Source organism: Bactrocera neohumeralis, chromosome 2 (genome assembly GCF_024586455.1).
Source record: "Bactrocera neohumeralis isolate Rockhampton chromosome 2, APGP_CSIRO_Bneo_wtdbg2-racon-allhic-juicebox.fasta_v2, whole genome shotgun sequence".
Lineage (NCBI taxonomy): Eukaryota > Metazoa > Arthropoda > Insecta > Diptera > Tephritidae > Bactrocera > Bactrocera neohumeralis.
In genome coordinates, this window is record NC_065919.1 from 3,009,733 (window position 1) to 3,023,383 (window position 13,651).

The following is a 13,651-nucleotide window of genomic DNA, read 5'->3' on the forward strand; positions in this document are numbered from 1 at the left end:
ACAAATAAAGTTATCAAAAAAGCTCTGCAGTTGAGAACTTAAGCTTCTAGCGTCAGCTGTGCCAGTCACATTTGAAATGAAAGCACAAAATGAAACTGTCAAAAACAGCTGGAGCACAGAATGGAATTAATTAAAGCAATTGCTCTGGTGAACAATTACACAGCAAACAACCGATAGAGCAGTCAATCCACACACACTCAGTTTGTAACAAAACAGAAAAAATAAAATAGGCAAAAGTAAGTGTTATCTGCCACAAGACAGCTAAACTCCGCTGTAAATTTAAACAAAATTTAACCTTACAATCACCTTTTCTGCGTTTTCAACCGATTAGTGCGACTGCAACAGTTACTGAGTGTGCGTAAAATGACAACTTCAGTGAACTTATCAGGTATTATTTATGTTATGCGCAAAAAATGTCATTTTAACTAAAATAACTAAATATTTTTCAGCGCTCCGCCTTAAATACCGTGAGAAGAAAGAAGTTTTTCTGGAAGAAAATATCAAAGTAAAGCAACCCATAAAGCTATTCCGCGAGTGGCTAGAGGAAGCGGTGAAAACCGAGGAGCTGCTCGAACCAAATGCCGCTTGCCTAGCAACAGTAAACAAGTAACAAACTTTAAGCTTTTTTAGATTCTATTATTTGCAATCACATATTGATTTATCTATAGAGACGGCAAGCCCTCTAATCGCTTCGTGTTACTAAAAGATGTCACCGACGACGGTTTTCGTTTTTTCACCAACTATGGCAGTCATAAGGCTCAAGACATTGATGATAATCCAAACGTAGCTATGACACTTTATTGGCTGCCACTACGCCGTCAGATACGTATTGAGGGCGTGGCAGAGAAGATATCCAAAGAAGATTCACTCACTTATTTTCATCAACGTCCGCGTGCATCTCAAATTGGTGCCTTGGCTAGCGAACAAAGTTCGCGTATACCATCCCGTCAGCATTTGGATGAAATCGAGAAGGAAATCAAAAACAAATTGGGATCAGATGGCGAAGTGCCGCTGCCCAATTGGGGTGGTTATCTAATACGACCGCACACCATTGAATTTTGGCAGGGACAAACCGATCGCTTACACGATCGCATACAATTCCGCCGTGGACCGGAAATTGAGAAGGTAAGTCCTTAGCAGAGAATGCTAATGTATGATACAAACTAGAAGATAGGGTCTAAATGCTAATGAATATTGTTTGGATTTTATACACTGCTGTGAACAAAAGTGCAATTTAAAATTATGACAAATGCTATACAGTCCTAATATGGAATTATTTAGTTAAATCATTTGGAAAACAATGGTATTGGTATGTTTAAATAGCGCGTAGATTGGCTAAGTGTATATGCTTTCACCCCTTTCTCGAAATAATTATAATATTTTCATGTAAATTTACTCAAGCATATCTAAATAGAGTCTGTGTTGATTTCAGGAAGTTGATGATAAGTTGACACATAAAGGTGAAGACGGTTGGGTCTACGAGCGATTGGCACCATAGACGTGACGCTGGATGTGGACTAGTGCTGTGATGTGAGGCTAGACTCTAGCCAAGAAAACGAATTTTTGTTTTTCTACTAAAATAATTTGTATATTTAAAATTAGAAAGTAATGTGAATAAAATGAGGCACAATTCTATACAAATCAGTTTAAGGAAGATTTTTAATTACAAGCTTCCAAGCCACATAATACGAGCTGTATTTAAGAAAAAACGGGAATTTTCGTTAAAAATGTTTATTCATTTGTCTACATTAATCTTTTCGCCTTCAAAAGAGTCTCTATTCGATGTTATGTATTTATGTCAGCGCATCTACCAATCGTCGCAAGACTTCTGAAACTCGATTTTTTTCAACGAGCCACTTTTAATGGCTTTATATGAGCTTTTTCAGGTTCACTTTATTCTTGGAAATAAGAACTAAGTCAAACGGAACATTGTTTGGCAAATATGTAGGCTGGGGCAACCTTACAATATTGTTTCTGGCCAAGAATTCACGCACAAATTGTTTAATTCATGTCTTTTAACAAACGAAAATCGCCAGCGTCATAAAACACGTCTAACCTTATCGACTGTTCAAGAGAAAATAAAGAGTGAATACAGCTAAAAATCGTACAAAATCGCTTGTGCGGAAAATCTTCTTCGTTTCATTCAAAACAACTTTTCCATAGATGCTAAGGGCCTAAAACCGGTTTAAAAAATATGGTGAATATAATATTATCAAGCACCTGCGTATTCAATTATTCAATTTCATTCGGATATATCAAAAACTAACGGAAAAAATTGTAAAATTCTTAAAAGACCTTACCTAAAAAATCGCTGGCTCAAAAACTGGTTGCAAACAATTTCTAAAGAAAAACTTCAGGTAAGCTACAATTTAGTATTCACTTAGGTACGTACATACCTATACTTATTATATACTAACATATAGTACAAGCAATGAATATTCGGAGCCTTAAAGAAGGGTGAGAGTTGACGCACGCTAAGACAAAATTTCTAAAAGTATTATTTAACGCACATGTATTGTTATTTTTACCTTAATTAAAAGTTACTCGTTGGAAACCATTTATAGTCTCTGCTAACAATACAAGTATGCATGCCGTGCTGTTGAATTGGAAATATTTGCGAACAAAATGTACAAAAATAGATTTTAAGACCGAAAAAATACTGGAAGGGTATGAAAAGGTCGATAAGACGCTAATTGGAGCAAATTACTTTGAAGATATTTTAATATTGCATTGCGAATTTAATGCGTAATCGTAAGCTCACTTGCATGGGAAACCATAGCAGCGAACCCTTGACATTCAATCACGAATTGAGCACAGAATTAATATTTTTTATCGCAAAAAGTTTATAGGAAAGATTGGACAGAAAAAGAAAGAATGAAAATAAATGTTTGGGAAACTAAATTGGTGTAGGATACATGGATATTTGCTTTGTATATGAATTATATTGACATTTTGGTATTTTGTATGTACCATCATTTTGTAGTATATCGGTCACTTCTAGGTCTTTAAGGATTTTTTAAATGTACGTTGCATTAACGCTTTTTACGGTATACGAATGGGTCCAAACAATGCTCTACTCCTTCAGCTGTATGCCTGAAACATAGACCACTGCCTCACATAGACTACGACTGTGGCAGGGAGAAGTCGCACAAGGAGAGGCGCAGGTAAAGTGGAAACATCAAGGCAACCCTTCTACACTTTCCAGCCTTTGTAAGACTGAGGACTAGGATACATAATCGAAACTGACTTTGCCCGTCTCAACAAATTTGTGATCAGCTCAAATTTATGAGGGTTATTATGACCAATTTAAAGGAATTCTAGCTACAACAACAGGACCGGCGTTATAAGCTGTCGAAGTGAAATTCCTATTGGGATCGATCTTTTAACTTAATCTGATCCTAACCTTTACGTCCGTCGTAACAGACTTATAATATGACTATTCCATGACACAACAGTTTCAGAAAAGTGAAAATATAATTATAGTACTTTTAAATATGTTTATATTTAATATGATATAAACTAGAAGACAGAGATTAAAATCCAAAAACTAGGGCGAAGGCTATGCTGATTTCATCGATTGCTTTTGGATTTTTTACTTGAAGAATTATACCGACATAATATTAATAATATATTTTTCCTTTATAATAAACAGAATATTTAGAATTTGAGAGCTACATAGAAGATGATATGATTGCTTATTTTGGAACGATTTTATGAAACAGTGTCACGTTGTGAGTGTATCAGTGGTCAATAAAAGGTCACATGGTTCAGCACAAAGTTCCATACCAGTTCTTGCTCAAATTATCGTTTGTACAAAAGATGTCAATCACGATTTGTTTTTAAATTAAAGCGTGCCTATCTTTATCTATCTTTCTAATGCCGGAACATTTTTCTATCTGCCTCTTACAAGATTATGTCCTTTTTTATGTTATTTGTAGTTAAAACCAAACTTATGAAATGAAAGCATGTATGTCATATATGTAAGCCGGTACTGACCCAGAATGCTTGATACCATCAGTCTTTCAGTCTTCAGTTTCGGCTTTACTTAACTTTCCCGACAAAAACCTGGATTATTCGCATTACTGCCTTCTAAGTGCCCTTCATTGAATCTGGGTTTTCTCCCAATAACGAGCGGATTCACTGGCAATTAGAAATCTCAGCAGAAATTTTTTCATATCCAAAGTTTTTTGTTATGAAAGCTACACAGTCAATATCTACAATTATCTTCGAGTCTAACCTGCGCCGGTGTTCTCTTCTTGAAGTTGGTATAAATAACTGGATAACTTGCTGAATAACTCTTAATTCGAAATTTGTTTGGCAAATGTTATTGCTAAGCCCCAATTAAAATGATTTTAGTAATTTGCAATGTGAAGCAGTAGAGAAGATTGAGTAATAGGTAAATTTGCTCCTAGCACATTCTTCATAACATTTTCTTTTATCGACATCTGGGATTGGTGAAGCTGAATTTTTGATTTTAGATAATTCATTTATTAACCAAATAAAATGCAAATACCTTCAGAAAGGGTCTTTATAGTACCATGTTATATTAGTCCTTATACTCGTCACATTAGGTAAAAGACGATTACAATGGCGCAAATTTTCAAATTTTGAGAGACATATACTCTCTCGAATTAAAAATCTTGCTTACTGCCTTTGTCTATTACCATAAATCTTGAGGCAAACTGTGACTTTGGCAGTCCCGTTATCAAACTGTACATACAAAGAATCTTGATAATAACTGGATATTAACTAACAAAGCACTAATGGTTTATAACAATGGTTGCCCAATTTCAATGAGATAAAAAACAATTATTATTCCAAGTTTTGTCAGTGTGTTTTGCTGTTCACTCACCAGCCAAACTGACGCCTCAATAGCCTCGTTATCAAACAGACGTTTTGCTTTCATGTGACACGTGACACGTTACACAATAAGTAGGGTGGCGGTTCCTTCCGACAGTTGGAGCCACCGTACTCTCAATCACTTTTGGCAAGTACCCTCGGCATAGTTCTTTCTTTAACGCGGCTTTTGCCAAATTTTTGTTTTGCTCGCGATACATATATGTATGTATGTATATGTCGTTGCATTGGTGACGCCACAATGGACGTTTTTCAATTTCCTTACAACAGACAACCGCCGTGGGACTTTGAACTATTTATGTGTGTGTGTAAATATATGTAAGTATGTTTGATAAGAGTACTAGAATAGGAGTGTCAGTAGTGAAATTGTCCTGAGGCAATAACAAATGTCGTTGCAAAGAGATGCGCTGGCACCTGTGACGGACGCCACGCCGAAGAACATACAGCAAGGGATTGTATGAAGAAGCAGAAGAGCTAAAAGGAAAAAAGCTTGAAAAGAGAGCAGCAACCTGTTTGTGCATGCGCACATTGTCGCCAGAACTCACTGCTTCTTGCTCGTTTTGGGTGCATGAACCTTTGAGGCTTTTTGGCTTTTTTACCAACATTACACTATGTAGATATATGTATATATATATATATATATATATATAAAGCGTGTTAACATTTGTAAATTGTGAGTAAGGAACATAATTTTGCGACAGCAAGCCGTGTGTAAAAAGTAACACAAAGAACGCGCACACAAAGAACAAAGTAAAAAGCCGACAAAGTTTCAAATAAGGATAAGGGAGTGTTTGTGTTTTTCGCAATTTTTTTTACAAGATTGCCATTTTCCATTGATTTCGAAATAACTTGCATTATTTTAAAATATCATAGTGATTGGCTAAGCTTGTGTATGACTTGATAATTTTTTTTTGGTTACTCAAGCCTTCAAAATTTGTTCACAAATGCTACGACCACTTCTACATATTTCATCCTTTCAGTTATAGTCGCGAACTCTAATTGAAGTTAAAAAGCAACCATTTGTTTTCTCTTCTCCACTGATTGATTGCATTTGATCCAAAATATAAACCTTGCTTCGGAAAGTCCAACTGAATTTGATTCTAAATAAAAACCAGAAACTTCGCAGGTGGCGCTCATGGACTTAGCCTCTCTTAGACTTTGAATACCACGAAATTAACTTTTTTCCACATTGAGAACATTGAGAGATCAAAATATTGTGAAAGGGGTTTTTCAGCCTTCCGTTGATATATATATATTAAGAAACTTGGTAATAAGTGAAGCAAGGCCCATGGGGAGATCTTTAAGTGTCGTCCGATAAATGAAAACACTTTGAAAGAGCTATGTTTGGTATGAACTTGCTTTACTTCTGTATTATCCTAGAAGAATGTTTTCGATAGGATAAAGCAAATGAAAGACTAGAGCCAATAAAGAAATAAAGCTGATAATATTTATCCGGTAGAAAATACATAAACTCTTTTATCAATTTAAAGCAAAGGACCTAAACTAATTGAACGATTTATTTTAAATCCATTGAAATAGTGACAACTCTGTGCACCACAAAACCAATTTCACCGCGCTCCTCTCCTTTCTATTTCAATTTTCTTTTTTCCTGCATTGGAAGTGCACAAAAGCAACAGTCACGCGCAGCAACAGTCGGCAAGCCCGCAAACAATGCCGATTCAGCATTATTCGCTAATGTCCGGCTTCGCAATGCGGACATGGAAGGCACGTTTTTTCGATTCCGCTTTAGCCATTATATTCGTAATTGTTCGCATTATATTGAGATTATATTGGGTGGGAGCACAGGCATCCTGCCAGGTAAGCCAGGCGACACGAATGAGAGGGTTGCGTGTGTAGAAGAAGCAGTCGCAGAAGAGAGTAGTGAGTAGTGAGTTGTGTACACCAACAGTGGCTGGCTTCTTTATTGGCAGGAGTGCACAACACACACGACGAGTCAGCCGCGTAAGCAAGGGAAGCGAAGTAACAGCAATCAAAACGCAAAACTAGACAGTTGCCCAGTGGCTGTAAAGCAAATTTGACTACGATTTGTGCGCTGCTTAGTGTCTTGGTGTTTTCATATACATACAATTTTTTTACAAAAACTTTATGCACTAATTTAAAATAATTCTAAATTAGCTTAAGCATACCTCAAGTAAAAACTAGATTACTGAAATACAATAGCTAAATTGGTTGAGCGGTGTATCTGTGCCAAGCTAACAACGGTTTGTGGATGTGTGGATGCTTTAGTGCTTGTTGCGAGTGAAAATTGTAGTGCTTAACTTAAAATGGAGTTTCGCTGAATTTCTGCGTATACTAAACCCAAAGTGCTACCGATAATATAATAAACATAAGAGAACAGCTTTTAAGTGCTCATGGCGTGATGTGCGTCACAAAGTTGTTGTTTTAACGTAACATTTTGCATAAAAAAATCTTGCTAAAAGTATTTTCCACAACTAAAACTAAACTAGCTATATTCCTCTGCGTACGCCCTCAAGTGGGCAACAAATTGCTTTCATTTACAGTGGTTTGCATCAGCTGTGCACAGCGTTCAATTTATTGTATTACTGTTCTACTAAATATTACCAAAACTCGTGAATTTTACAACAAAAATGGAACTAAATAATTTTGCTAGAATTATGGCCACTTGACCACGCCTCCTACACTGCTCGCTTCTGCCACTTAGTTTGTACAAAGCTGTAATGGCAACATAACGAAGTTATAGTTCAAAAGTCAATTACACAAACAAAATTCGCTCACTGACTGCCAACGGCGAAAACCAATTAGAAAGGTTAAATTTTCGGTAAAGACAACTAAAACTGTTCAACACACATACATATGCGCATATGGCTATGTGGAAGGACATTCAGAAGCGGGCCTAAAATGAAATGAAAGAATCAGCCAACAACGAAAAAAGGAAAATTCTAACACAGCTGAGCACGAGGCACGGCCACCTGCGGCTGCTTGTCACGTTTGTAGATATGTCAACCGGCATGTGGAGGTAAAAGCTACACACACACGCGCGCACAAAGCACACAACCATACAAGCGGGTAATATGCACAAATTGCTGCATAATTCGAGGCGCATTCAACACTGAACAATGAAATCAAAAGGTTGTACTCTATACCGTTATGATTGACTTCACAAATTAGATAGCACCGTTAAAGTGGTTTGAAATTAATGCCTCACAAAGCTACGCGAATGAAAGAAATGTTTGCATATTTTTTTGGATATGCGAAAATTTAACAAAGAAAATTATTTACACACAAAAGTGAAGTGAGTATTGAGTTATAAAGAGGAAGTAAAGGTGTTTTTGAAAGAATAAATGATAGTGTTGAACATTGTTGTAGCATTAGGCGGTGCGCCAATAATAAATTTTGGACAAATATTTCTAATGTGTGCAAAAAATCCTAATATTTAGTGAAATATATTAACATTATGATGAGAAATAAAATTTTATTTAACAATTTAAAAATTTTTTTTATTTTGGCGAAAAATCATAAAAAATTTAACATAATTTATAAAAGTTAATTTTAGAATGAAAACTTTTGCAAATCGCCTTAAATATAATAAACGCTTGCTTAAGCTTACTTAAAAGAATTAAATTTAATAAAAAAGGAATCAAGCAAAAATGAAAGGTTTAATAAAATTTTTTTAAACATAAATTGTACACGAATTTAATTAAAACTGTTGAAAGTGTTATCATGTCAAAGAAAACACACGTTATAAATTTTTTTAAATAATAGCTTCACCTGACAGATGGACGGATGGGCTGACAATACTAAGTCAACTCAGCGCGCTATGCTGAGCATTTATATATATATTTTATAGGGATCCGCCGTATAATTATACTCTCTTCCGGGAATAAATATTAAAATCTTCAATAAAAATGTGTAAAAATTCTTTAAAAATATTATTATGGATTAGATTTTTGAAAATTCTCTAAAAACTCTCGAAATACGCTCTTACCTGTATAATAAAAACGAATTAAAAGCAATTTTAAATATTACCAAGCGTTAATTTTGCTTAAAAATATATGAAATATATTTAAATGGTAAGAACTTAGTAAGAATTTCTTTGTAAATGCTAAGAGAAATATTATTTTGATTTATTTATAGTCAAGCTTAGCTCTCTTGAAAATTGTGCGAAATGTGCGAAATTGATTCTGTAGTTATTAGTTAACATATCTCAATTGTTTTAACTATTTAAGTCGGACAAAATTTTAGTTTAAATTTGTGCAATAAAAGAATACAATCAAAGAGCTCACTTGATGGCACGACTGCAGCGAGCAAACGCGAATCACAACAAAAACAAACGCTATGTGCGAACAATTTGCAGCACGCCTGAAGGTATGCTGCATAGTTGACGCATTCTTTTTCAGAGCCCACCAACAACTTCAGCAACAATACGAAATCACTGAATAGGTTGCCTAAGTGTAGTTAACATACATATGCAGAGCAAGCGTTATGCTCCCAGCACATTCTAGCGTAGTTAAAGCGAAAAAAATTAATAAAATAAATCATAGTAAAGCAATACACAAAACATAATAACAATAATAGCATAAAGCGACAGCACAACCATAGCAACAAAAACACAAAAACGTGAACCTACCAGTGAAGTCACACACAAATGCTTAGCACTGCTAAAACTTCTAAGAAATACAAGGAAAAAGTGAACAGACGATACTTTTCAAAAACTACATAAAAGTCCAGTTACATTGGTGCCTACGACCAGTAAGAAAAAAGGTACAGAATAAGTTGAAAGATGTCCAATACGAAAGACACACTGCACGTTGGGTCATACCTTAATTATGGCGCGCAGGGTGGTAGTCGCGGGTTAGCCGCTGCGGCTGCAATGGCTTTTGGTCGTGGCAGCGCTGCCAGTAGTGGTCGCAATAGTGCTTGCAGTTCGGGCAGCGTTTCACCCATACCGACGATTGCGATCAGCACTGGCGATGAGTCGTCCGAGTCGGAAATCGAGACGGAGCCGGCGCGTATCTTCCATCGACGTCTCTCTACGAAAAGGAATATTAATGCGGCGGTGAGTGTTGCGCTTCTTTGGCTGTTCCTCTGCTTTGATGTTGCATTTATTGAGAGTATTTGATAAATTTGTAAGCAAATAAGATGGTTAGCTTTTCTTTTAAATTAATTAGTTATGCGATTTCTATTGTAAACGAAATAATATATTTTAGATAAAATTGTGCATAACTTGTGCATGATTTTACATGATTGGTATAACTATGGACCAAGGTATGAGAATTGTCTCATTGTTTCCAATGGTACTTGCTTCAAACGTCTCGTTGCTCTAAAATAGGATCGCAAAAATGTGTCATTGTGTAACTGCCGTCCAATAATTGATACAAATTTTCAAATAAAAGTACTTTAAAGAGGACACACTCTTTCACTATACTTCACTCTCTACAGCTATAATCCTATTTAATATATTTATAATATAAAGCAGCTGCAGTTACGACCGAGAAGGCTTTTTTTACTTTCCATTATGACAAATTTTATTTTAGTATTTATAAATTTAAGTTAATTTAATGCAAAAATGCTGGCAATGCATTGCGTACCTGAGGTTACTCATACGCCGTGGCATACTCCCATTGCTTGCGCCTTACAACTTTAAAGCAAATATCACAATAATTTAATAACTATTAAATAAATTATACGCACACACAGCAATTTTGCTTTTTACTGTTACTGCTTGGTATTAAAACCAACGTATGCCAATGCAAATTATGTTGCAAGATAGCTAATTTGATAATAAATAACATGCCACCGCTGCAAAAGTTATATTTTAAACATAATTTTCTTTGATGTTACTGCTATACAGTTATTTTCAATTTATTAAAGCAAATGAAATTGTTATTAAATATAATATGTTTAAAATTTCGTGTGTTTGTATACTGATAATGTTGCCTTCGTAACAGGGTAACAAATATAAGGAGAATAAAAAATATAAAACACAATTTGGTTGAAACAGAAGGCCAGACATCAAATAAATTTTTTTTCAGATAGTGATGATATAACAAAAGCCATGAAAGCTTAACTGCCGTACCAACCTGATCTATTCAAGTATCATGTTACTTAGAAAACGTTAGATAACGTAATATGTGTATGAATCAAATGTCCGACACTATGAAGATAAACAAGAAATCTTTCGTATAAACTTGCCTTTGAATTGATAAGTCTGAACCTAATGGCATTTTTATGATTTCAAAACCTTAAACAATGCTTGCTAAACCAAAATTGGCGGCAAAGAAGGAGTAATCGACAATAGTGAGACCCATTTTGCAGCAAAAGACAAATTGTTTCACACAAGTCATGTCTAAAAGCTAAAATCTCGCAACTGGTGGCTATATCTAGAATATGAAAATACACTTCAGCCAAAACATATGTTTTTCTTAAAACTGTGCCCAATTTTATAAGTTTGACAGGAGGTATCGTGTATACAAAGCTTTGTTTGCACATAGTGTATGTGAGAATTTTAGGATGGCCACAGCACGATTTGTCACCGTACTAACTTGAAGTTAAATCTTCAGCCTAATAGGTATATCAGATATGGCTTTTAAAGTTATTTTCCATTGATTTATTTTTTTTCATTTTCAAGTTTTAATACCGAATATATTTCTTTAAATATTTCAAAACTTATTTAAGCTACCCTGAGAGCGCCTTATTGCAAAAATAAGAGGAAGAAAATGTAAGAAAGCTCTTCACAAAAGAGCTTTTATCTGCATTTATCTTATCTTACAAATTTGCTTCCTCTGCTGAAACATTCATCATTACGCCACACACTGTCGTCTTCTGCACATACTTATGCTGCTCCTCGCTGCGTGTCCTTTGGCATTACGTTCGCTTTCTTGATAATGTTTCATGCTTTCTGCTTCGTAATTCACACGTGCACTACGCCTAAAAGTGCGCAGTGAGTAAAGGGGATAAAAGTGCCATAAAATGAAATGCCAATAACCGGAGAAATTACTTTTTTGTATGAGTGTGATTGTTAGCAAAAGTTGTAGCGTTGAATAAGATGAAGATGAAGGAGAAAATATGTAGGAAGCCAACGAATAGAGATGGTGTTTACAAACAAAGTTTTCGAATAACCGATTATGTAGTTGTATTTTCTCAATTATACTTGCTTTATGGAATATTACTTGAAATAAAGTATGGAAATTTTCCGTCTGAGAGCATTCTATATAATTAAATCAATTAGAGGTGAGGAAAATAGGGCAAGTGATAACAAGGTTTGGCACTCTTCGAAATATAGGCTTCGAAATTTCGCTTTTCACTTCAATACCCAAACTATAGAGAAAAAAAATCAGTCCTGTGCCTTTCCGGACAAACCCTGTACCAATATCGCATGTTAGTGGCATCATATACTCCTAATTAGCAACGGCTGGAAATTGACAGCTCGAGAGAAGGTAGTTACTTCACACAGAGTTGTGGTAACTGTATTCAATCCTAAAAATTCAGAGATTAAATCATACAATCAGTTCGGGGAACGGGGAACAAAATCTGATTGATCAATGGTATACACTGCATTTAAATTCGGGCCCAATCGTGGCTCGATGCGATAAATTGTGTGTAAAATCTTCGTCGCCACACCTCCCGCCCCCCTCTAAAGTTTTCACCCTTAGCCACAATACACTTGTGCTAACGTTATTTCCAATTCACGAAACAGTTTAAAAAGTCATTAACCTTCAATGCGAGAAGCGATTCACGTTTAATGTCTTCAAATAACTCAAAGTGGTTCTCCGGAGCGGTCGTTTGAGTCTGGTCAACAGTTAGTGAATACCAATATCGTGGCGAGGGCACGATTTTGCTTGAAATTTTGGCGAAGCCACAGTAGTAGAAGTACAAAACCACTCCATACTTGTATATGTATAAATTTCGCTTTAAAATCTTTACGGAAACATTTAAGAAGGTATCATTTCATAGGAAGAAGCATGCAACAACGTTTTGATCAATTAAAGACATTTCCGCCATTCGATGGAAATAGGTAAACATGCCTGACTTATACAGAGCACACTCAACTTTACCTACAGCCAGTATGCATGAAAGCTTGTTGCCAGGGCGTAGATACTGTGCTGCATCTGTTGTCGCCAGTTCAACAAAGATACGCCCATGTCAGTGTCAGTGTCAATTTTGACCCAATTTGCATATGAAATGCGTCGGTCAGTGCTGTTCAATGTAAATACCAGAAACTGTCACAAACATTCAACTCAGCAACTGACTGAATGAATAAAGGCTGCAGTCACCAACAAGTAGCAAATATCCGTATGTGTTCGCTTAGTTATAAGAGCATCCTGAAATTGTATTTTATGGGGTATTTTTAAATGTACAGAATTTTCCGCTGTCTACACCGATTAATATATAATATAATATGTGACCTGGTCTACGAAAAGGGAGCTAACGTGCGTAAACTAGTTTTCTGGGAACAGCTGTAAAAAATAATCGTCAGTTTCTCGTTATCTCATTAATTGTTCTCCTTTTTTTTGATTCTTAAGCCCCCTTTCCGAAGACCAGGTTACATATATATAAAAGATTCCACAGGTGCTTTGATATCATAGCATAAAAGGGTTTACTTTGATCAGCCAGCTTTTATTGCAGTAAATATATATTCTATAGCGTTCCGAAAAATGAGCAGCTTGTTGGACAGAGAAGAATGTGAGCAAAATTTCCGATCGTTATCTCAAAACCTGAGGGACTAGTTCAGGTAGCTCATCATACTAATCACATATATAAGCTCTTTATAGAGTCTTCGACGTTTTATGTCTTGGAACGAGTATAAATAGTC

The 13,651-nt window shown here is 35.5% G+C and overlaps 2 protein-coding genes across 2 annotated transcripts; both read left to right on the forward strand.

Moving 5' to 3' along the window:
* Nucleotides 1-86: 86 nt before the first annotated feature.
* On the forward strand, nt 87-1,644 carry LOC126751698 (pyridoxine/pyridoxamine 5'-phosphate oxidase). The gene is made up of 5 exons (XM_050462161.1): nt 87-236; nt 332-388; nt 450-606; nt 669-1,125; nt 1,433-1,644. Coding segments are annotated over exons 1-5 (738 nt in total). The 5' UTR covers nt 87-235; the 3' UTR covers nt 1,499-1,644.
* A 7,416-nt stretch (nt 1,645-9,060) lies between these two features.
* Nucleotides 9,061-10,243, forward strand: LOC126751631 (diacylglycerol kinase eta-like). Its single transcript, XM_050462038.1, has one exon. The coding sequence runs from the start codon at nt 9,620-9,622 to the stop codon at nt 9,956-9,958; it is 339 nt and encodes a 112-aa protein (XP_050317995.1). The 5' UTR covers nt 9,061-9,619; the 3' UTR covers nt 9,959-10,243.
* Nucleotides 10,244-13,651: the final 3,408 nt, after the last annotated feature.